Source organism: Manacus candei, unplaced genomic scaffold (assembly GCF_025592945.1).
Source record: "Manacus candei isolate 608988 ecotype Guabito, Panama unplaced genomic scaffold, ASM2559294v1 h1tg000029l, whole genome shotgun sequence".
Taxonomy (NCBI): Eukaryota; Metazoa; Chordata; class Aves; order Passeriformes; family Pipridae; genus Manacus; species Manacus candei.
The window spans coordinates 2,233,839-2,258,400 of NW_026138077.1; the positions used below are offsets into that span (position 1 = coordinate 2,233,839).

Below are 24,562 nucleotides of genomic sequence, written 5' to 3' on the forward strand. Positions count from 1 at the left end.
GACACGGTGTTTCCCGGGACTCGGTGTCCCCTGGAGGGTGTTTCCCAGGATTCGGTGTCCCTTGCGGGGGGTGTCCCACGGACACGGTGTTTCCCGGGACTCGGTGTCCCTTGTCCCCAGGCCCGAAGGGGGCGGGGGCGGGGCCGACGCCGAGGGGGCGTGTCCGGGGTGTGTCCGGGGCGTGTCCCCGCCGTGTCCCTCCAGCCCCGCCCCGGGCGCGGTCCCGCTCCGGCTCCCGCTGCCGCCGGTGCCGCTCCCGCCGCCCGCGGGATGTACGCCGGGAGGAAGAGGAAGAAGCCGGTGCCCAAGAGGTGGGTGCAGGGAGGGGGTTTCCCCCCGGGGACCCCCGGGCGGGGCGGCCGAAAACCGGGCAGCGGGAGCCCGGCTGGATCCGGGGAGCTGCCGGGAGCTGCCCTGGTGGGAGCACCGGGGGAGCGGCATGCTTGGGTTACTCGGTTTTAATTAGGGTTAATTGGAGCTAACGCTGTGTCGGCTCTGGCACGCTGGTGGGAAAACAGAAATCCCGAGGATGCTCGTCCTGAATCCCAGTGAGGAGCCTCGCTGGGGAGTTTGGGCTGCTCGGCTGTGATTTTGCAAGCTGGGCTGGGTTTCGGTGCCTGCCTAAATCAAACGTACAACGATTACTAATTACCAAAACATCTCAATTCCTTAATAATTAATTACCACTCTGCTCAATAGCTGTTGCATAACGTCCCCCCCGGTGTGTCCCCGGTGTTTCCTGGCTCCTTCATGCCTTCCCCCCACCCCAGCTCCCGAGTCCTGTCAGCCTGTTTAACCTCAGGCTTGCAGGTGTAGAGGAAATCAAGGTGGATATATATTTTTGGGAGGCCGTGGGGGGGGACGGATGAGCTGAGCCCAAGCCTGGGATGAAGGTGGGAACATCGACATTATAAACCTGTGGTGAAAAGTTAACTCAGAGCCTCTCTTAGCTATTTATTTGAGAGTCTTCCTGTGGAAACATGAAGGGTGGTTGTTCTGCCTCAAACCTGTCTCCTGTTCACCTTGGAGTGGCGATTCCACCCCTCTGGCGTACCAGACTGAGGGTTTGGGCTGGATTTGTGTGGCTCAGGGTGTGGGAGAAGGTGTCTTTTTGGAGCAGAAGGGCCCTCATTCCCTGGTTCTGCAGGGTCAGCCTTGGGAATGGGAAGGGATTATTCTTCTCTGTGCCCGGTCAGATCTTGGGGCGGGATCCTGCCGGGAGAGGCTGGGTGGAGCGGGGCTGGGGCAGTGGGATGTGCAGCCAGCCAGACGGGGTGAGGAGGATGGGGTGAGGGACTTCTCCAGCCCCTTTGCAGTTTGCCCTGCAAAGATAAAAAGGAAATTAATAAAGAGCAATATATCAGCTCAGGCAAACTCCACTGCTGGGAATAATATCCCTTGGTACTTGCCAGCTTGCAAAAGGGATAAACTTCCTACTGGGTTCCCGTTCAAAGGGCAGCTGGGGAAAAACAAACCACAGCATCAGCATGGCCTTTGCCCCGCCGGGAGCAGAGCTTTCCACCCGGCTCCGCTCCGGCCCCTCCACTTGGGGGTCACCGGCTCACCACGGGCCCCATGGCACAACTTGCAATGTTTGCTTGGTTTGTAACCATTTCACAAGGCTTCAGCAAACAGAGCAGGGGCTCAGACCTCTCTGAAACACTTTTCCTTGCCTGATGTGCAGGTGTTGAGCAGCTTTGTTGAATGCCAGGGCTTGGTGTGCTGTGCTGGGGCACCAGCGCTGCCTGGGGCACCCTGGAGGGGCTGGAGCTCTGCCCTGCAAAGAGGGGGCACTGGGGATGGAGGTGGTCCAAAGAGAAGGGAATTGAGACAGATTTCAAACATCTTGACCAGTCTTTACTGTTTCCATGAGCCATTTTCCTCACTGTCACCCCCCTCTGAGGGTGCCCGCTGTGTGCTGCAGCTGGGGCCATGCAGGCACAGAGATGGTGGGGTGTCCTCCCTCGGCCTTGGGGTGACTCGCCGCTGGCTGTGTCACCCCCTGTGCCTCAGCCAGGGGACTTTCAGTGCCTAGCCAGACTGTCCAAGAGATCCCATTACAACTCTGTGTTTTACCCACTCCTGTGCTCATCTCCAGTCTCGTTTTCTCTTCTTTCTGACTGTTTGGGGGCTGGATTTGGAGAGTGAGCAAGCTGAGGACTTTGAGGGGTATCTGAGGAAACTCAGACTAATTTGCTTCACCTCTTTTTTGTTCTAATCAGAGTCAAGGGAAAACTGGTTTTAATTTTTTTCCTTCCTGTGCGTGACTGTGATTTCAAAAGTGTTTGATCCACTAGATCCATAAAAGCCCTGGTGCCAGTGTGTTTTGCCCAGCTTGTATGGACGAGTTTGGTGCTGAGTTGTTCCAGTGGTCCTGAGTGAGGATCTGGCTCTCCTGATGCTGCTGTTACAAACCAGCAGGATTGAGCTTTCCTGGGGAAATGCTACAATTTTCCGTTCATCCTTAGGAGACCACTTGGTCACTCTCTGAGCTGAAAATTCAACAGGCACCTCACTGCAGTTCATTTAGTGCTCATTTCCCTTCGTGTCACACTTGTGAGCAGCCCTGCCAGATGAGATTGGAGAGTGGTGGTAGAGGAGAGAGCTTAAATTGCTGCTAAATACTGGCAGATCCTGTTATCCAAAACTCCTTTATGGAGAGAGGATGCCTGGGGAGGGAGAGTTTGTGGTTAGACAAATTCCGTCAAACAAAATGAGGTGCGTGTTAAGGGATGCAGCCGAGCCAGATACAGAGAGGGGGGGTCTGAAGGGTTTTTCTTCAAGCTATGAAATTCAAATTGGCATTAAAAAATGAAGCAGACAAGGTGACATCCAAGACTCATTAAAGTTGTTATCTGAGCTCTTGCTGCTGCGAGGGGCTTTTGGCTGGAGCATGTGAGATAACTGCAGCTGATAGAGATGGCATCTTGTGTTGGCTTGAGGCAGACGAGAGCTGCTCTCGTGGACACTGTTCCTTCTGCAGGCTGAGGGTTGGTCCCACGGCCTGTCTGGCATCAGATGCTGTTTTAGTTTAGAAATACCCATCTGAAAGGAGCAGAAATCAGAATATTGGAAGTAAACAATTTTTTTTTTGCATCTACTTTGCCTTTTTTTTTTTTTTTTTAATTGTCCAAGTCGTGGAATCCCAGAATGGGTTGGGTTGGAAGGGACCTTAAAGCTTGTCCCATCCCATCCCCTGCCATGGGCAGGGACACCTTCCACTCTCCCAGGTTGCTCCAAGCCCTGTCCAGCCTGGCCTGTGGGCAATCCCAGTGTGATTAAACTCTCCTTTGCCTCTCCCAGCCCCAAACCACCACCTGCTGAGGGTGTGAAGTCCAACCCCTCCAAGCGGCACCGCGACCGGCTCAACCAGGAGCTGAACAAGCTGACGGGGCTGCTGCCCTTCCCCGAGGATGTGCGCTCCAGGCTGGACAAGCTCTCCATCCTGCGGCTGGCCGTTGGATACCTGAGGGTCAAGAGCTACCTGACAGGTGAGTGTCCATGCTGTGAGGCGGGGAAAGCCCCTGGGGTCAGTCCCCAGGGGACTGCACAGCTCATGCCCCACCCCAAGCTTTGGGAGGGAAAGCTGTGTTTCCTGAAGATGGGATGGTGGTGAGATGTGGGATCGGGCCCTTGGATGCTGATAATGCAGTGTTGCACCTTTAGCTGAGGTGCTGGACTGAAAATGCCAAGGAAGAGTGGGCAGGAAAGTGCCTCATCTCCCAAAATGTGGTGGAGTTGGCAGTGGTTCCTCGTGGGACCCCTCACAACACACGTTTTATCCGTGTCCCCTCTGGAAGGAATCACTGGAGGGGTAATTCTGGAAGGAAAGCCTGTGTTTGTTTTCTGGAAGGAAGGAATCACCTTCATTTTTGGATGTCACACATCCAAGTCTGGTTCTCTTCGGTCAGTATTGGGTGCTTGGTGTCCTGGAAAAGCAACATCCCTGGGACAGGGAGACCACCTAGTTCAGCCTTGGAAACTGAGGGTTGGAGAGCAGGCAGGTGAGTGACTGGGGAGGGGCTGGGGGGTGTTGGGAGCAGAGGATCCCGACCCCATCATTCTTGGAAGGGGTGACTGGCAGAGGAACATCACTATGGATGGAGGGAGCAGTTTGGGTGCCTGCCCAGGAGCTGAGACCTCCTGCAAAGTTCCTCCATCTCATCAGCAGCCATCCTACCCGTCCTTTACATCCAAACACCCTCATTTACTTCCAAAAGCCCTCCTGTGTCCTGCTCCCACCAGCCCATGGTGAAGAAGGGAGTGATGTCTTGTTGAGCAGCAACATTTCCCTCATCCAACTGGAATGGCAGTTTAAAATTACATTAAGTAACTATAAATTTATAATATAATACATATTCCCTGTTATTATGTTCCATATTATGTATTTTCATATTTATTCCATATTTGGTATTCTTATATTTATTCCTCCCTCCCTATCCTTCCCTCCCTATTCTTCTTCTTCAAGCAAATCTTTAATTCTTCTTCAATCCAGTCTCACTTCTATCTTCAATCCAATTTTCTTCAACGTATTATAATTACAGTATATATAATATGTAAATTGCAGTATATATCATACATATCATATATATATGGTATATAATACGATATATAATTATTAAATTATAAATTGAATTGAACCCCCCCAGGGTCTGTAGGCTACTGGACCTGGCACTGCTGGGTTGATGGTTGGATTCCATGATCTTGGAGGTCTTTTCCACCCTTTATAATTCTGTGGTTGGGCTCCTTCTGAGGCTGCAGCTCACACATGGAGCTGCAACGGTGGGATCTCTCCATCAGAGCTGGTTTCCCAGATGGGACCCAGAGCAGCTCCATCTCCAGCTCCCATTCCTGGGCAGTGCTGGAGCATCACAACGGCGATGCCTCTGGAGTGGACTCGAAGGTGGCTGGCAGAGCACCCCGTGTAGCTGAGCGTGGTGGACCCTCCTCCTTGTCTGTGGTCTCGGCTGTTCCCTGAGCACCTCTGCCGTGTCTTGGGAGCTGCTGAGGGCTGTGCTGGGCCTGTGCTGGCTGACTGGCTGTGAGGGAGAAAGGCTGTGACCCAGGGGGTCCTTCTTGGGAGCAGGACCCCAGAGGATGTGGTGGAGGCATGAAGAGGCACTTGCAGCAGAGGGAAGATGTCTTTGCACAAGAGAGGTGATTACTGCACACATTGGGTGTGCTTTGGGCTCCTCAAAGCCAAGGATGGACTGAGAGTGAGCTTTGCTGAGTGCTTATTCCTCTCTTACCTACTTTTTTTGGGAAAATGTGGGGAATGGGGTTCAGTTCCCACGTGTCTGAGATGCGGGATGGGTGGCTGGGAAGGAAGGCAGCCGAATGCCGTGATGGCAGGGTGTGATGCTTTGGGGACACCACAAGTCCCTCTGTCCCAGGCGGTGCTGGCAGAGCATTAACTCCTTCCTGCTCCCTGACCCAGCCATGGGCTGTGGCACCCAGCACGTGTCTGGGCCAAGAGGGGAAATGGGGGTGCAGAGCCTGGCTGGGGGGAGTCACCACATTCCCACGAGTCACCAGGACGTGGGGACAGGGACATGCTTCATCTCCAGTGCCTTGGGCTCGATGGAATGGATGATGGACACTGGTGGAGGCAGAGCATGTGGAGGGCAGGAAGGCAGCAGCAGCTTTCTGTGCTTGGAGGCTCCTGTTGTGTCCTCTCGCCCCCGCAGACTGAATAGACTTGGCTCCCTTAGCTTCTGCCTCATGCCTAGCCCTCTGGAGCTCTCCCAGGGCCCTCTCCAGCTGGGATGCTGGTCTCCAGGAGGAGACCCCGGTGCCAAACTCTCCAGATGGGACCTGTGCCTCCAAGCAGGAGCTGGTTGCTGCTGGCTGTGCTCAGCATGTGCTTCCCAGCGTGAGAGCTGCTCTGGAAATGCAATTGGCATTGCAGGGATTTGTGTTCCTCCTTGGAGACTTGTCCTGCCAGGCCAATTACTCCCATTTGACCACTTGCCTTTGATTTCCAGCTCCTTCCCCTTGCTCTGCCCCTGTTTGCCCTGAAGTTCATCGTGTTTGACTTCAGATCATCCCCCCGATTCATCAAGGTCTGCCTGGTTCCAGCCCTGCCCGATGAAGACCCGTGTCGGCTGCAGGTCAGGGCAGCCTGTTCCTGGCTGTTCCTGTTCCTGGCGTGTCCCCTCAGGCATTCTGGGGGGACGTGGTGAAGCCCCTCGTGCTGTGCTTTCTGCTCCAGTTCTTGCTTCATGCAGGCCCCTCTCCTGCAGCAGGAGAGCGTGGCATCACCTGGTGAGCTTCCCTGTCCCTCCCTCCATCCACAGCCCAAGTGTGGCCTTATCTCCAGGCAGGAGACAGTGGATATTTTGATAGACTGATAATTGCCTTATCTCCAGGCAATTGATAGACCAATTGCACGTGGGCTCACAGGGTGATGCCCCGAGGCTCCTTTTCTTCTTGTGCTGCATTTCTTGTGCTCCCTCCATGCCTGGAGTGGAGCTTCCCTGTGTCGTCTGCGTCAAGCCTGGCTGAGGGAGGGGGTTCCAACCTTCTCCAGCTTCTCTGGTATTTCTGATATGTGGGTACTATATGCCTTTGGCTCGGGAACTGACCTGTTTAATGGGGTGTAGGAAGTCAGGCATCAGGGTCTGGGGCAGTGTTTGGGGTGGGACAGAGTGGAAGACAACCCACAGTGAGTTTGAATGCTGGCATCGTTGCCTGCTTACAGGGTGGATATTAGGGAAAGGGTCTTGCATCTGGGTGGGACCCTGGTTTCCATCACAGGGTAGTGACTCACTGCACCATCTTTTAAAGTTGCTTTGCTTTTAAATATTCTCTCTTCTGTCCGTGCTTTAGCGAGAAACCAGAAAATTAGTAGTTTGCTGGAAATGCAAACTACTGTGCAAGGCTCAGTTGTAGAGAGGGAAGCCCTCAGAGCTCCCTCCATGCCTCCACAGGCTGATTTTGGGCACACACATCTGCTGTAAGTCCTCTGTCCCCTGCTGCAAGTGCTGCAGGTGTTGCACAGCTCTGGTGTCTCAGTTTCTCTGTGCAAAATAAAAAAAAAAAATTAAAAAAAAAAAAAGAAATTTGGCTTTTGAGTTGGGTTGGTTTCGGCTGTGACCCCTGGGCTGACTCTTCCCCGTAGTCAGGAGGAGGAATAGACCCAGGAGTCCAGGTTTCTCTCTTCCTTTGCTTTTGGCATGCACTTATCACCAGCTGTGGGTGATGCCCTGTGGGTACCTCAGGGGAGGACATGCCATAGCTGAGCACTCCTGTGTTTGCTCTTCTTACTGAACTGAGGCTTCTCCGCCCTCCCCAGGCCAGAGCCTGCTTTGGGCATCACTGAACTGTCACAGAACCATAGAATGGTTTGGGTTGGAAGGGACCTTAAAAACCATCCAGTTCCAAATCCATCTTACCAGAGGTTATATGGATAAAACACAGCAAGGTAGGGGCTCAGGGCTTGGTGTCTCCCAAGCTTTGCTCATCAGAGCCAGCCTTTGAGTGCTGGTGGATAGCGATGACAAGCCTGGTACTATCAAAACCTGCCTTAGAGACACTCTGAAGGTTTTGTCACTCGTATAAAAATGGACTGAACCTCACTGCCAGCCTCGTGCTGAGCTCCTGTCTGCAGACTGTTTTGCAGTGGTTGCTACTTGGACCTGTGTGACGGTCTCCCAGACAAATCTGGAGTGACTTTGCTGATCCCTGTCTCTTTGAGAGCAAGTGCCCCAGGAGAAAAGCTTGTCCCTACGTTGGCAGTGCTGTGACTGCCGTGGTGCTCTGGGCTCCGTGTGCTGTGACGGGAGCCCCACTTGCTGCAAGCAGTGAGAGCTCATGAAAGCTTGGGTGGGTTTTAGTGCTGACCAGCTTGGAAAAGCTGCAGCTGGCTGGAGAGCTGTGCTGGGCTTCGTTTCCTACAGTTCCTGTGACAAAGGAAGCAGCTCCTGGGCTTGCAGATGTGGCTCTGCCAAGGGTGAGCAAGAAAATGGGGCTAAAAACGCTCTGTGAGGTGGAGAGGGTGTGCTTAGGGAATGTGCTACCATGCCCTCTTCCTGGGTCACCCAGGTGGAGAGGTCTGCAATAGGGAGGATCACAGAGTCCTAGAATAGTTTGGGTTGGAAGGGACCCTAAGGATCATCTCCTTCCACCCCCTGCCATGGGCAGGGACACCTCCCACTAGCCCAGGTTGCTCCAAGCCCTGTCCAACCTGGCCTTGGACACTTCCAGGGATGGGGCAGCCACAGCTTCTCTGGGCAACCAGGGTGTCCCCACCCTCCCAGGGAAAATTCCTTCCCAAAATCCCATCTAACCCTGCCCTCTTTCAGAACCCATGGAAAACCCTCTCCTGCTACAAGAGCCTGGCAAAGCTTGGGATGACTAACAGCTCCTAAGAAGCAGAGGATAGTGGGGTCCCTCCTCGTGCCCCCTGGCCCACACCCAGCCCAGTGCCAGCCTGGGGCAGGAAATACCATTGGCCACGTGTGGGCCACACATGTGCCCTGGCTGTGTTTACCTTCCTTCCAAACCTCCTCCAGACACATCTGGGCTGCTGCCCAAGTGTGAGGGAGGGCAGGGTAGTGTCCTGCACGGGCTGTGACACATGGCAAGACTGTCTCCTGCACATCTGGCTTCCCAGGAGGATGTGCTGGGCGGAATATTCCTGCCACCACTGACCTTCGAGTCCTGGTGGGTCTCCATCCACCTGCCTGTGGAGGAGTGCAGGATGAATCCTCCTAGACCCCTGCTGGACATTCACCATCCCTGCACTGGTGCAGTTAGGAAGGTTAGATCCAAGATCCCCATCTGTGCCAGGGACTGATCCTGGGAAACCCACTGTAGCTGACCCTGCTGGAGCAGGGGCTTGGCTTAGGAGGTCTCCCCAGGTCCTTTCCCACTGCTGGTGCTGGTCACACCAGGTTCCTTCCCAGTACTCCACTGCAGGGCAGCTGGCACAGGTCTCACTGGGCAATCTCACTGCCATCAGTGTTAAATTAGCTTTTTTGTTCATCTCCTCGCGTTTTGGTGTTGCCATGGGCCAGAACTGCAGGGGTCTGGGCCTGAGGCAACTGATGCAGTGAAAGGAGTCAAGTTTAAATCTGTCCCTGGGTGAGATCCTGCAGGACTGTGTGGGATGAACGTTTGCAGCAGCAGGTCGGAGCGGCTGGCATGGGCTTTGGGGATGCCAGAGATCTCCTGGGCATTTCTGTGCTCCTTGGGAAATACTGGGTGACTTTTCCTAACAGGTTTATAATCTGTGGCTTTGGCATTTGTCTGTTTTACTTGGATGGCATGAGCCTGCTCTGCTTGGCAAAATGCCTTTGTTAAACATCTGGGGCAAAGGTTGGTGCTAATTTGACAGGGTTTGGGGTCAGATCCAAGAGGAAAACAGTTGTGCATGGCTTGGTGTTGCTGGAGGAGCTGGGAGCTCCTGGTTTTTTGGTGCCAGGCATCTCTGGAGCCAGTTCCAAGGGCAATGCTTGCCGTGGGCGAAGCCTGGCACCTCCCACCGCTGTAACCCAGCCCGTGAGAGCAGAACTGACTCCGGGGTTGTCACCAATAACCCTTTTTTTTTCAGTGCCAAATCCATGCCAGAGGCAAGGGATGTGTGACAAGCAAAAAGTGGAGAGATTGGATTGCTTTGCTCTTTTTCCCTTCTTTCTCCTGCTTGAGGGCTTTCCTCCATTGCAGGGCTTAGAAACCCCCTTGCAGAGGCAAGAAAGCCCCCAAGGGGGGACAAAAATGTTACTGATCCTGTCTGGCATCTTCCCTGGCTGAATGAAAGCCTTTTCAATCTTTGGGGATCACACCAGTGCAGGAAACCTCCTCCAGTGCTCTCATGGTGCTGGGGTTCAGGACAGAGCTGGATTTTCCCCTCCTATCTTAAAAGTTACACACAGAGAGCCCTTATTCAAGCACTTTGAAAATAGAAATTATCACCAAATCGCTTCAGCAAACGCCTGGAATTTGTCTAGTATTGCAGATGACTTTTCTCGTGGTCTTTTTTGTGGAATTACGGAATCCTTAAGATTGGAAAAGACTTCTGTGATCATCAAATCCAACCATTAATCCAGCACTGCCAAGCCCACCAGTAAATCATGTCCCCAAGCACCACGTCGTCGTGTTAACTCCCATTTATTCTCAAGGATGCACAGCAGGAGGCTGGAAAAACTGGGCGCAAACAGCAAAAGTGCATCGTCCTTTTCTCTGCAGTTGTTTCTGTTGCTGTGGGTACATTATAGCTTGGATACATGTTGGACCTGTTTCCTGTCGGATGCTGTAAGCCCACAGCAGCTCTCCCCAGCTCTCCCTGCAGATGCTGCTGGCAGGCACTGGGAGAGAGCTGGAGACCACACGTTCCCGGGATGTGCGTCCTCTCAAATCACTCACTGCCCTTTTGGAGCTTTGTTTTGGAAGAACTCGTTCCTTTTTGAAACCCCCTGCCAGCCTGCCTGGTTTCAATGCTTCAGAGAGGAGTCAGCACTTCAAAAGAAATCAGATTTAAAAAAAGAGCCGATGTTTCATTTTGAAATTATTCCGCTCCATGAAGTGTAAATTGAAGCCAGACCCGCGGTCCAGATGGGCTCGGGGTGTTTGAACTTGGGGATCACATGGCAGTCATGTGAGAAGGCTTTTTGTTTGGTGACTCCTTGCCTTTCCCAGAGGTCTCAGATCCCCTGGCCTGGCTGATCCACCTCTGAGGGAGAGGGCAGATGATGTGACTGATGGAGAAGGTGGAGGTGCTGCCTGAGCATCGAGTTTTTGGGGAGGCTGAAGTATCCCAGCTCTCTCACCGACAGAGATCGAGGATAATTCTGCTTCATGGCCTCAGAGCATCCTCCCCACTGTTCTTTGTGTCACCTTGTGCAAGGCCTTCAGCTAATTCCCCTTGCCCTACCTTTGTCCCTGCCCTGCCTGTTGACAGCCTGCGTGGGCAGACCCTTGTCCCATGTAGAAATACATCCCAGGGATGTTTTGGCCCCAAACTGGGTTTTAATACAAACATGCCAAGCCATCGGGGGAATGCCTTTGCATACTGATGGTTTGATGCAAAGCAAAATGTCTCATGGCAGCGGTTTCACGTGGAACTTTTTTGGGTTTTGAATTATTTTGGCTTTGAACTTGGTGTTCCCAGGGAACAAACCTTTAAAACCTTTCGATGGTGAAGCGAGAGCTTCTGCCATGGAGAAAATTAAATGTACGGTCAGGCTTGGGGTGGTTTGAGGTTCTTCCTCCTTTCCTACCACTCCCCCAGATTCAGAGGAATTTTTCCCTTTGGATCCACCCAAGGTCACACAGCATCATCTGACCCACCAGGGCAGGCAGTGATCTCTGCTGGGATGTGGATCCCACGGGATAGGTGAGCTCTGTCTGACCTTGGGGCGCTGTGGGAGCTCGTGGTGGTGGCAGAGGTGGGTGGTTCCTACATGGGGGCTGCTTTGAGCTTTATCTGTGTGGGTTTTTTTTGTTGAGCTGGCACAAAAACATGCCTTGAAATTGTCCTGAGTTTGGACTGAGGTTTTTCAGTGAGAATCAGCAGATGAAGTACCACACGGGGGATGTCCCTGGGAGCCGCCCTCCTCATTCCTGTTCCCTGAACAACCAGTTCTCTGTGTGTCCTCTGATGCCCAAGGTCCTGCGACCAGGGCAGGAGGAGGTTTCATGTTGGTTGCACCCAAGGGTGTTGCCTTAAAGGCCTCTGGGAATGAAGCATGAGGCAGCACGTGAATCAGCCTGGGGAGGTCATGGCAAAGAGTCCTGGCAGCTGAGAGCTGCTCAGGTGTCCTGGGAGAGTCGTGGACACCAACCCTCTGACCTGCTTCTGAGCAGCCAAAGGGAGAAAAAAAATATGGGTAATTTGGTGGCATCTGGGGTGGTTTGGAAAGGTTTGCCTCCGTCCTTCTTCAGCCCTGAAGGGCAGGAGAGCTGAGAGAGCACCCCACTGGGGTGGCTTGAAGCGAACTCCAGCTCTACCAGACTCTAACCTGCAGAGTTATTGCTGTATTGGGTGTTGTTTCCCAGCCTGGCCATCCCAGAAGCACTTAGCTCCCCTCTATCCTTTGCATCTCTGCCTCAGACCTTGGCAGAAGTGAGGTTTCCCAGAAATGGGATCAAGCAGGGAAAATAATCTCCGGGAGGAAGCCTTGGGCAAGTTGGGCATGGCTCTGTCATGGGCTCTGTGCCAGTTCCCACTGGTCTCTCCTCCCTCCAAGCCAAGTCCACGGGCTCTGGATGGCGTGGTGTGGCTGCATGAGCAGCCCTGGGGTGGGCAGGAGGAGGAAGAGGCTCCTGGCTTGCCTCTTCCACACTGATTTCTTGCCTTCTCTCTTGCAGCCACAGCTCCAAAGGCTGGCAGCTGCCTGCTGGATCACACCAGAGCCCCAGGGGGGAACAGACACACGGACCTGCAGGTCGACAGGGAGCCATTTCCTGAGGGGGAACTGCTGCTCCAGGTAATTTGGTCATTTGGGGTCTTCCCAAGCAGCTCTGGAGCATGTGGTCCCATCTGTGGAGCAAGGAGAGACCCTGCCTTGCCTGGAGCTGCTTCCCTGTGATTTCTGCAGGCACTGAGCACCCAGGGACAGAGACCAGTGACACTGCCTGGCTGGGACAGGTCCAGGTCCCCATCCCACCATTCCCTCTCATCCCCACTACCATTTTCTGCCCCTTTGGTTACACTACAGCTCGTGGACTCAAGCTCCATCCCAGCCAAGAGGTTCAGGGATATCATATGGTGGTGTAGGGATTGATCCCTCATTAGTCTCCGGGGTGGTGTGTTCCTTGTGTTCTGGCAAATGCCGAGAGGAGAATGGTGATAGCTCAGGATAAAACGTCCCCCAGGAGCTCTTTGCCCCACCTGGGGCGTTGCATGAGCTCTGTAGGGATATGTTCCCTGCCTGCCTGGGTTGGGAAAAGCCCAGCTTAAGTTTGTAGGTTGTGGGGGAGAAAAGAAGGGAAGATGGATCTTGAAAGGAGTGGTGCAAGAAATCCGTGGCAGTGGGAGCTTTGCTTTGTAGAAAGGCCAGCGAGTGTCTAATGGGAGAGCTGTCAGGGAACTCCAGAGCACGAGGGGCTGGTGAACCAGCTGCTCCAGAATGTTCTTGGTTTGGGCTGCCATTTATAGATGTGAGCTGGAAGGAACTGGGATGGAAAGGTCACATGGAAAGGCTGGTTGCTGAATAAACACCTGGGCATGTCAGCTTAGCAACCCTGCCCTTGAGGGCAGGGCAGGTCTGTACCAGACCCTTAACTGCTCCCTGTTCCTGTCATTGCCTGTGCCTGTGCTTTCACAGAATCCCAGAACAGTTTGGGCTGGAAGGGACCTTAAACCCCGTCTCATTCCATCCCCCGCCACAGTCAGAAACACCTTCCACCAGCCCAGGTTGCTCCAAGCCCTGTCCAACCTGGCCTTGGACACTTCCAGGGATGGGGCAGCCACAGCTTCTCTGGGCAACCTGTGGCAGAGCCTTCCCACCCTCCCAGGGAAGAATTTCTTCCCAACGTCCCATCCAACCCTTCCCTCTCGCAGTGGGAAGCCATTCCCCCTTGTCCTATCCGTACATACCCTTTACAAAGTGCCTCTCCAGCTCTCTTGGAGACTTTCTGGGCCTTCACTCCTCTTCTGCCACCTCTCCAAACACCAGCAGATGGATGCTTGGCTCCTTGAAGTCTGCCTTCAGTCCCTTCAGCCCAGAGCTGTGGGGGCGGGCGAGTGTGAGCAGAGCCCCAGCACGAGGCTCCGTGTGGGATTTTGGCGAGGCAGCGACTCCTGGGAGCTCAGTGTGACTTCTGGCCATGGACCTCAGACCACACGAGGGCTCCCACGTGGGCTCTGGTCCCAGCTGCCTGCAAGTGTGACAGTCACGGAGGAACAGCTGGAATAACACCATGGGGAGCCCGTGGTTGCCCCAGTCCCACGATGGAGCTGCTCCTGAGCCCTCTCCAGAGTTTTGGAGTTGGACCATCTGACGGCAATTTGTTGATCCCCCAGAGCCTTGGCAGCCTCGGGTGATTGAAGGCATCTGGAGAGCTTATGAGGTGTGAGTGTGACAGAAATCCCCCACTGAGCTGCCTGGTGGCTTTTTTTTTTTTTCCCAAAGAGCATTTTAATCAAATACTGTAATTTGCAGAAAGCTCTGACTCGAGGCCCCTCGGGGGGCTGCAGCACACAAAGGGAAGGATCAGTCCCTCAGCCAGCTGGATCTGTATGTTAGGTTTCCATTTAGGGTGCTCTTTTCCTAATTTCTCTCCATCTGTTCACTAATAAATATATTACAGACAAGAGCAAGGGGCAAGAGTCACTTGCTAATGCAGTGCTTTGCTTTTGGTGGAAATCAGTCTGAAATGGTCACCAGGTATCTCTGGATCTTCATCTTGCCTCATTTACTGGGTGTTCACTGGATGTGTGAGCTCCCCTCCCTTTACCCCAGCCATGATCCTCTAGAGTTTTGGAACAGTTTCCCTAATTTGTAGTGAGGCCCTGGCACAGGTTGCCCAGGGAAGCTGTGGCTGTCCCATCCCTGCAAGTGTTCAAGGCCAAGTTGGACATGGCTTGAAGAAATGGGTTAACCTGGGCTAGTAGAAAGTGTCCCTGCCCATGGCAGGGGTTTGGAACAAGGTGGGCTTTAAGGTCCCTTCCAACCCAGACCACTCTGGGATTCTTTGATGTGTCAGGGCCTTCACAAATCTGGGATCTGATATTCCAGATTTTCCCACCTCTTTTTATTTCAAGGTGGGTGTTGGTTTTAGCTGCATCACCATCTTTGAATGATGTTGGTGACTGGGTTTGGTCCTACTTTGTGTCTGTTGTGACGAGTTGTTCGTGTACCCTCGGAGCCGAGAGTGGCAGAGATGCCCTCGGGTGCTAAGGGTTAAAAAGCAGGTTTTGGAGGGGAGGAGGTGACTGGAGACAGTATGGGGAGAAGACATGGAAAAATAAGCTTGTATAACCTCTATTTAGGATGAAGAGCAAGGCTTGAAGTGTCTTTGGATGTCATCCTTAAAATTAACGAGTGGATAAATAGGTCAGGTTAGGGAGTGACTGGAGTTTGGTTGCTAACTTTGAAGGCTTTGTTAGCTTGAACTGACTCCAGGCTTATCCAGGAGTCTGCAGGCTCCTGAATGGCTCAGAGCAGCCCTTCTTCCCCCTATACACCCATTACTACTTGTTATTGAAGTTGTAAGCAGGTTTTGTTAGAGGAAATCACAGAATCATAGAATATCCTGAGTTGGAAGGGACCCACAAGGATCATCCTTTCCAAAGCAGAGCCCCAGAAGAGTGTAGCTGTACCCAACTGGTGCAGCTGGAGAGGAGGAAACCAACTCTAGATCCTCCTGGTGCAGGAGCTGCCCTGCAGTGAGAGGCCTTCCATGATAGGTTTAGAGAAAGTAGTCAGTCCATCCCAGATCATTGCTCATGCTGGGGACAAAAAGACCAACAGAATTAAGTCCTGTGTGGTTACCAGATGCTTTCCTTCTTGGTGGGGTTCCTTGTTGATGAAGAAGGTCCCTTCCTGTCCCCCTGATGCTGAAGAAACACCTGAGGAATTCCATCTTTCAGCAGCTGGGTTGAAGCTGGGGAGGGTAACTCTGGCTCAACTTCTGCTTTCAGGCACTCAATGGCTTTGTCATTGCTGTGACAGGAGATGGCTACATCTTCTACATCTCCCCTACAGTGCAGGACTACCTGGGCTTCCATCAGGTGGGTACCGTGTTTTCCTGGCATGCAGGTGGATGCACTGCTTGTCTGGGAAGGAGGTGCTGATAGCCAAGCTGGCATGGCTATTTCTTCTCCCTTCCCAGCTCCCTTGGGTCCCTTCTGATGCACATTCCCAAATGAGTCATGTTCTCTGGGGGCTGTGAAAGCCAAGAAGTGTGTTTGTGACTTTAGTGGGAACAGATGCCAGCTGAGCCGTGGCAGCTCTGTGTCCTCTTGCCTTTGTGTATGAGAGGGGTGTGAGATATTTCTTGTATCGTCCTGCTGGGCACACATGCCCTCACTTAGAGGGCTGAGGGAATCTCACCAACAAGCAGTGTCAGTGCCCTGAAGGACTGTGAGTTACATGGGATGCCAAGGAAAAGCAGGCCTCTCCCCACATCCACCCTCTTACCTCTGATTCCCCCCAAAATCCAGCTCCTTTGGCCAAAGGACTGAGGCAACAGGATGGTTGTGAGGCTGCTAAACCTGTTTCATTGCAGGGATTCCTGGAGGACCCGTGGAGACTCATGGTGTTTGCTTCTTCTTCCTCTCTTTGCACCCTTTCCAAGCTCCCTGGGATCCTCATGGCTGATGCCCTAAGTCAAAACTGCTGTCAGGCAGCAGCTTCTCAAAGTATGCCTGGTTAAGCAGGGGACTCTCATCCAACATGTTCCTGAGGGCAGGGACCTGGCCTATGCTGCCCGTGGGCTTGGCAGGACCTCTGGGATACAGATTCCCATGGGTTTCGAGTAAATAAAACCTCCAAAACCCTTTTGTGAAACAGCAAACTCCCCTGCTTAAGTCTGAAAAGAAAAAAAAAAATTGTTCGGTTTGGTCAAAATGTACTTAAAATTGTTTTTTACATCGATCCTGTGGAATAAATTTGCGGAGAACCAGGGATGGTAATGCAGGAGAGAGCTTTGTGTGCTGTTGCAGACCAGCATTTTGTACTCCACAAGCAAATCCCCTCGGGCACCCCACAGCCTGTCTGGTGCTGTGTCTGAATTTGGTCCTGAGAAGACACTGCAAGTTAACGTGGGTTCGCCCCACAGATGGGCAGCGCACCTTCCCAAAGAGCAGGGGCTCCTGTGGCAGGGGAAGGAGCTGGAGTTTCAGCATTCCCATTAAGGACTGAGAGCCAGAGCCAGGGTGAAACATCCAAGGAAGGGCTGAATAACACTAGGAGAACCTCAGCCTTGACAGTGTGGGGAAGAGGCTGGAAGGCTCTGCTTGGCTATGGCTGGGGAGTGCCAGGGAAGCAGGGAGTGTGTGGTCCTGAGCAGCCAGGGTTACCTGGACATCTCCCTTTCTACTGCTTCTAGAAACCTCTGAGCCGTTCCCGAGATCTCCCTGGGCAGACCCCCTCTCTGCTCCCTTTCCCTCCTTCCTGACCCATGCCCAAAAACACAGCCAGTCCTGCTCCTTGCTGCCCAGCACACAAAGCTGGTGGTGTTTGCCTGCTCCTTACTCTCCATCACTCCACTTTTAGCAGCCACGAAGGAAAACCCCGGGCCGTGTCCTCCTCCAGACACCTCTGCCAGGCTGTCCAGGAGCTGAGGCTCTTCCCTTGTGTCATTCCAGTCGGATCTCATCTACCAGAGCGTGTATGAGCTGATCCACGCGGACGACAGAGCCGCCTTCCGCCGCCAGCTGCACAGGCCCCCGGCGCGCGCAGCCGATGGTGAGCGCCGGCTGATCCCTGCGGGAGCACCCTGGCTCCAGCGGGTCTGAGCTGTGAGCTCAAGGTGTGCAGCACAGCTTGGAAAGCTTCCTTTTCCCTTGGGTTTTCCAGCCGTTCCCGCTGAGCAGCCACCGCTGGCAGGATGCAGTGCCACGTCCAGCCCCCAGCACGTCCGTCCTGAGGAGCAATCCCTCACGGAGAGGAGCTTCACCTGCCGCTTCCGCTGCTTGCTGGATAACTCCTCAGGATTTCTGGTAAGGCATCCCCACACTGGGACATCCCTCTGCTCCCCTTCTGCCCACAGCGTGTTCCCTCAGGGCCACTCGTGTCCTACAGGGGTGGAAGCACAGCCAGTTCCCACCACCCTGTTTGCTTCACTCCCACATGTTCTAATCCCCCCCTTAGGCCTTGAATTTCCGTGGGCGCCTGAAGTTCCTTCTCGGGCAGCAGAAGTTGGCATCAGACAAGTCCCCCGTTGCTCTCTTTGCCATTGCAACACTCCTCCAGCCGCTCTCCATCCTGGAACTTCAGGCCAAGACGCTGATCTTCCAGACAAAGCACAAGCTGGACTTCACTCCTATGGCCTGTGATTCCCGGTAGGCCATCTCTCACCTTCCCCATGGCAAAATCCCTGGTGCTGGACAGAAAATTAGACCCCGTGGGAACAAGGAATGTCTGAGCCAGCTCCCAGGGCAAGGTGCCTGATGCTTCTGTTGCCCCACTGCAGCCCCCCAGTAACACGGGGAGCAGGTTAGCTGGGCACCAGTGCTTCCTGTCTGCTGTGGTTTAGCCCAGCAAACCCAGCACAGGGTGGTTTTGTGGAGGAGGGGATGCAGCTCAGCCCAAGATGGAGAGTAGTACCAGCCAAAGCGGGAGGCTTTGGCAGGGGATCACATCTGGCCGGTAGGGTGCAACTGTGGGGGATCCATCCCTGGTGTCCCAGGGTTTCTGTGCTATTTCCAGGGGGAAGGTTGTCCTGGGATACACGGACAGGGAGCTGTGCCGGAGGGGCTCCGGGTACCAGTTTGTGCACGCAGCTGACATGATGCACTGCGCAGAGAACCACGTCAGGAGTGAGTGCTGGGGGCTGTCGGGCTGGGGGGTTTGTCAGGAGCTCTGCACGTGCAGCTCTGGCCAGGCCATACCATTGCTCCTCAGTGCTGTCTGTGCCAGGGCTGGAGTGGCTGCAATAAAGGCTCCTCCTCCTGGGTGAGACCTGCTCGGGGAGCTGGCAGAGAGGCAGCATCCTGCACCTCCTGCCCCCAGAGCACGGGCGCGAGGTGCTCCTCGTGGCGTCTCGCACGCGTCACTCGTGTGCCCCCGCGGAGGAACTCTGTGTGTGCCACCTCTCTTGTGTCCCTGCCCCAGTGATGAAGACAGGGGAGAGCGGGCTGACGGTGTTCCGGCTGCTGACCAAGCAGGGTGGCTGGCTGTGGGTGCAGTCCAACGCACGGCTCGTCTACAAGGGGGGCAGGCCCAACTTCATCATCTCCCGCCAGAGAGCCCTCTCGTGAGTATCCCTGGCTGCCTGCCCATGCTCTCCTGAGTATCCCTGGCTGCCTGCCCATGCTCTCCTGAGTATCCCTGGCTGCCTGCCCATGCTCTCCTGAGTATCCCTTGCTCCCTTCCCCTGCTCTCTTGAGTATCCCTGGCTCCTTTCCCCTGCTCTCTTGAGAGGCAGCAGGCAGCTGCCTGCCCCTGCTCTTGAGAGTATCCCTGGCTCCCTTTGCCTGCTCTCGTGAGTATCCCTGCTCCAGGCACAGGGAGGCCATGAGAGTGGAGGGAAGGGTGGTTGGGGGGCACAGTTGGCACTTTGCAGCACGTGCCCTCCTGCAGCATGAGTGAAATGGCTCTGAGGAGGTGGGTGTGGACATGGTCCTGCCTGGAGTGAGCCCTGGACACTCAGCCCTTCCCTGAGCCATGCAGACCTCCCACAGGCAACCCAGAGCCCCCATCCTCCACCAGTCCAATCCAGCACCTTTCTTCTCTAGAAAAGCCAGGACAGGGCTGTGAGCTCCTCTCTTGCTGTCAGAAGGGTGGTTTTGCATGGCCCAGAGGAGAGGCTCATGCTGTTTCCATCTGTTTTTTCCCTGAAGGAATGAAGAAGGGGAGGAACATCTGCGGAAGAGAAACCTGCGGCTGCCTTTTAGCTTTGCCACGGGGGAAGCAGTCTTGTATGAGAATGACCTTCCCGGGTTCCTGGACCCCTTCCAAGCCAAGGAGGAGTTGCAGACACAAGCAAATTCCCACTCAAAGCAGCACTTGGTAGACCCCAACTCTCTCCTTGGGGCCATGATGAAGCAGGATGCATCCATATACAACTCCCACGCTGATAACATGCCTCAGTTCTCCTTGGCAGATTTCATCTCTGAGCCCGAGGGACTGGGCAGGAATGAGGACATCAGTGATGCCAAGGAGGACAGTGACTCCCTCCTGGTGGTGATAGAAACCCTCTTTGAGAAGAGCGAGGTGGAGGGAAATGTCTGCCAGAGCCTCAGCATGGACCACGCAGAGCTGCAGCAGTGGGAGGAGGCTCTGCTCAGCTTGGGGGCAGAGGAGGAATCACCGGCTCAGGGGGTTGGCCAGAGGCCAGGCACCGAGGTGACATCCTGTGTGGAGCAGATGCTCCTCGGGGAGGATGCTGGGAAGAGCGTGGACTTCCCACACTGCAACGAGGAAAACAGCGTTGTGGCTCATTTCCAGCGCTGCTGGGCAGCTAATGCAGTGCCTCAATCCCCAGCACAGCCCCAGGCCCCGGGTGCACAAGGAGGCCGAGGTGCTGTGGTCTCTGCAGGCTCCGTTAGCTCTGAGGTGAGCTCAGCTCAGCCAGAGCAGCAGGTCCCGTTTGACCCAGCCGGGCTGGTGGGAGAGACTGTGCTGGGTGTCCCGGTCCCCAGCACCACATCCCCTGTAGCACTTCAGCGGGCAAGCCAAGTGCTTCAAGCAGAAGTTACCCCCTCTGCTCCTGTGGATAATGCTGTTCCTGTTGCTCAGAGCCATCTGGGGTGCCAGCTGCTGGGCTCGAGCTGCCCGCCTCCCGTGCACTCGAACACATTAGTGACTCGGTGGCACCATGTCCCGCTCCAGGCAAACCCGGCTTTGGGTCAGAGTGCTCCTCCTGGAGGCTGCCCATCAGCAGCTTGGATGGCCAGAGCTCCAAAACAGCTGGAAGCAGCAGGAGCACACGTGGAGTCCCAGACTCTGCTGGCTGGATGCCCCGAGAGCCCCCCGGGGGCTGGGCTGTGGCTGCCAGCCCCCTCCCAGCCTGCTCCTTGCCCTGCCCAGGGCTTGCATGAGTCCTTGTTCTCAGGGGATGGGAACCTCCGTGAGGAGGAGGCTGCTCGCCCTGCACAAGTGCCAGCACCCTTAGGAGCCAGGCAGCTGCCAGGGAATGGTGGCTTCCCCAAACAGCCCCTGACACCCCACCTAGAGCCCAGCGTTTCCTGGGAAGGGGAACAGGCAGTGGTCCGAGAGGCCGAGTGGATCTCGCAGCACCAGCTGTGGCTCCCCCAGGCTGGGGCAGGTCCAGTGCAACACAGTGGGCTCCTGCTGGCGTCCAGCACGGTTCCCAGCACCCACCGGATGGACCGTGTCGTGCCGCCGGAGTGCCAGTATGGAAATAGCCTTCTTAGGCAGGAGACCAACTTCCTCAGGGACGCCTCCAAAGTATCCCTTCCCCAGCAGCTGGGTGCCTTGCCTTGCCCCAGCGAGAACCACCCCGGAGCATCCCGTCCCTCGGTGGGCTCGGTTCCGAGGTGCTCAGCAGCTGCCCCTGGGAAGGGGGGTGCAGGAGCACCCCCGTGCTCGGAACGGGGCCCTGGCTGCCCGGTGGGGCCCTCGGTGGGCAGGCAGCGGCTCTGTGCCTGTGACATCCAGCCCAAGGTGAGGTGTGAGGGCTGCAGGACATGAGGGGTGCCCCGGCTCGTGGGGAGGCAGCGAGGGGAGCTGCCAGGGGCTGCGGGCACACCGGCCTTTGTGGGCAGCCTGCTTTGAAACATCACTGTGAACTGGGAGCCGCATTTTGGAAAGCCACCAGCAGCTGGGGGCCCTTCTCATACCTGCAAGCGGTGCCCTGTGCTTCCTGGTCACTCAGCATTTTGTCTTCCGGCGCTGTCAGGCAGTCGAAGATGCAGTGGTTTGGACTTTTTTTTCCCATGAGAAGTCTTTCAGGGAGATGCAGCCATGCCAGTGTGGAGGTTTGTAGGCTCAGGGGGTCCAAGGAAGGACACTGTGCTCGCCTGGCCCATGTGCTTGGGGCAGCCTCTTGCAGGTGGACCTGCTCCCTCACATGTAGCACTGAATGGCTGTTTCTTGACTCAGTGTGGTCTCCTCATCACCTGTGTGTGTGGACCACCCTTGTCACGTTGCTGTTCAGTCCCCTGCATCATCTCCATCTGCCTGAGTCCCTCTGCTCCCTCCCTCCTGTGCTCTCCATCTCTTCCAGAGCCCCTGGTGACCCAGTTCATTTAGAAATGGGATGATACCAAGCACTTTGAGAAGCTCAGCAGCACTGAAGGGTCTCAGTGGGAGGTGGAGGTGGTGAGAGCAGAGGCATCCTGGCGGTTTGGGCTCTCCAGCAGCCTTCCTGGGGAATTTGGGAGAGGTGGGTACTAGGCTGTTGTGACCTTTCTGGGATGCAGAAGCTGCTCTTGGTTTTGTCAGTGGCTTGTCCTCTCCTTCCTCTCCTGCTCCTTGCGGTGCCATCGGATGGAGGAACGATGGGGTTCCTCCTGTGGCTTTGCCAAAGCAGTGAGAAAGAAGGGCAGGGAGGGATGCAGTGACCACTGGCTGCTCTCCAGACCCACTTTGTGCCCCTCAAAGCGCTGTCCTGGAGCCAACAACAATCACTTTGTTGAATTCCCTTTATTTTCTATATTTTTAACCTAAGATGTGAATTCATTATTTTTTTTTTCCCCGCCGTGGGGCACATTCTCCCAGATCCATCAGGGAAACCCACAGAAGCAGCAGTGACGGGGGAGGGTGTGTTCGATTTGAGACCACACTGGAGTGCAACGTTGTGTCCGAGAGAGGACAGTGATTGGGGATCTTCGTACCTTCCCCCCGTGCACCCATCACCCTCAGCATCACATCTGCCTCTCACACCACTCTTAAGCATTTACCAAGCAAATTAAATCAGATATTTAGTGCAGGGCCAGCAGCCAGGCAGTGTGTCCTGGTGTGGAGTGGCGTTGTCTCCCTGGATCTCTGCCTTTGTATCCTGCTTTGCCTCGCTGTACCAGGGCAGATGGGGCTTGGGAAAGTTAAGCTCCTGTCTGCAGGCTGGGGGCAGAGAGATGCTGAAATGTGCCAGACCCCTCCAAAGTAGCCTGGAGGAGCACTTTGGACAGGGCAAGGAGGCGGCTCGCCATGGTCCAGACCCAAAAAGCAGCAGGATGGACTCTGCTCACCAGCCTCTGCTGTCCTGGCACTAGTGAGACGACGTGAAACACGGGGTGCCAAGGGCACAGGCTCCAAGGGTCACCTCGGGGTGGGGGCACCCACGAGGCTCTGCTGCCTGGGGCCCTGACACACCCCCTGGTGCTCTGTGACTGGTGTCTGATCTCTTCATACCTTGTGGCTGTGTACATAAAGTCTGTTTTGGTGGCAGTGTCTCATTTTACGCTCTGTGATTTCTTTGTGCTGCTCTTGGCAGCCGGATGATGCCGAGGAGAAAGAGACGTTCTAAGACTCACCCCCCTCCCCGTGTTTGGTTGTGTATTAAAAGGCGATTGCTTTGTAGGGTGGTGATGTTTGTTTTGACCTGAATCGGTGTCTGCCAATTTCCTCCCCGATTGAGCAGGTGTTGGGAAAAGCCTGGCCCTGGTGCGGGCTGTGTGACACACTCCAGAGGTCTCCAGCCCCCGTGGGCACAGGCAGCAGAGTGGTGTGACAGTGTCCCCCTGTCGCACCCCCAAACTGCCCTGTCAGGTGCTGGGGCTCACAGGTGGTTACACGTGATGCTCACACACACACACACACACAGGTTCCCGGTGTCACTGCCATGCAGGGACTGCAGTGACACCAGTGCTCCCTCCCCTCACCTGTGTGGGTGGGGGGCTCGCCGCCCCAACCCCACCACTCCCCCTCAGCCTCCATCCACCTCTCATCATCCCTACACCCCTCCTCACCTCTCAACCCCCGTTCAGCCCCCCACCTCCTTGCTCATCCCATCCATCCTCACCCTCCTCACATCCCCCATCCTACCTCACCTCCTAACCCCTCTTCAGACCCCAAATTCCCCCATTCCCCCCGTCCACACACCATCAACCCACCTCCCAATCACTCCCACCCCCTATGATCCCCTCATTCCCTCTTCATCCCCCCACACATCCCCTCACCTCCCAATCCCCTTGACACCCCAAATCCCACTTCAAGGCCCTCCTCCCACCATCGATCCCTGTACATCACCCCCACCCATCATCCCCCCACATCCCTCATCACCCCCTATTCCCCCCACCTCCCACTCCCCTTTCAGGCCCCAAATACCACTTCAACCACATCCACCACCATCTACCCTGCTCTATATCCCCCTTCACCCATCAGCCCCTTACTCCCCCACTTTCCAATCCTCCTTCCGAACCCAAATCCCCCTTTAACCCCCTCCATCCCCATCAATCCCCCTCATCCCCCCACATCGCCCTCACCCATCATCCCCTCATATCCCCCCTCACCCCTGCAGTTCCCACTCCGCCTTCAGACCCCAAATCCCCCTTCAACCCTCCTCCACCACCATCAGTCCCTCTACATCCCCCCTCACCCATCAGCCCCCCACCTTCCAATCCCCCTTCAACCCTGTCCGCACCCATCAACCCCTCTATGCCCCCTCATCCCCCCACACTCCACTCACTCATCACCCCCCTGCTCCCTCCCTCCCTCCCCCTTCAGACCCCAAATCCCCCCTTCAGACCCCAAATCCCCCTCACCCATCACCGCCCCATATCCCCCCCCTCGCCCCCGCAGTTCCCACTTTCCATTCAGACCCCAAATCCCCCCTTCAGACCCCAAATCCCCCTCACCCATCACCGCCCCATATTCCTCCTCACGCCCGCAGTTCCCACTCCCCCTTCAGACCCCAGATCCCGCTTCTCCACAGCCAAGGTCCCCCCTCCGCATCCCGCCCCGATCCCCCCGGCCCCTCCCCTCCCCGAGGGCGGGCCGTTCCCGCTCCCGTTCCCGTTCCCATTCCCATTCCCATTCCCATTCCCGCC

The 24,562-nt window shown here is 55.3% G+C and overlaps 1 protein-coding gene across 1 annotated transcript; it reads left to right on the top strand.

Moving 5' to 3' along the window:
- Positions 1-23,093, top strand: LOC127472584 (aryl hydrocarbon receptor-like). Its single transcript, XM_051791021.1, has 10 exons — positions 1-311; positions 3,304-3,491; positions 12,310-12,428; positions 15,587-15,676; positions 17,255-17,354; positions 17,466-17,608; positions 17,760-17,950; positions 18,318-18,427; positions 18,723-18,864; positions 19,451-23,093. The coding sequence occupies exons 1-10, from the start codon at positions 271-273 to the stop codon at positions 21,261-21,263; spliced, it is 2,937 nt and encodes a 978-aa protein (XP_051646981.1). The 5' UTR covers positions 1-270; the 3' UTR covers positions 21,264-23,093.
- The last annotated feature ends 1,469 nt before the right edge of the window (positions 23,094-24,562 follow it).

Coding starts and splice junctions, on each gene's coding strand:
- LOC127472584 (XM_051791021.1), top strand. CDS start 271: ATGTACGCCGGGAGGAAGAGGAAGAAGCCGGTGCCCAAGAG. Junction 3,492..12,309: donor GGTCAAGAGCTACCTGACAG/GTGAGTGTCCAT, acceptor TCTCTCTTGCAG/CCACAGCTCCAAAGGCTGGC. Junction 18,428..18,722: donor CGCAGAGAACCACGTCAGGA/GTGAGTGCTGGG, acceptor TCCCTGCCCCAG/TGATGAAGACAGGGGAGAGC.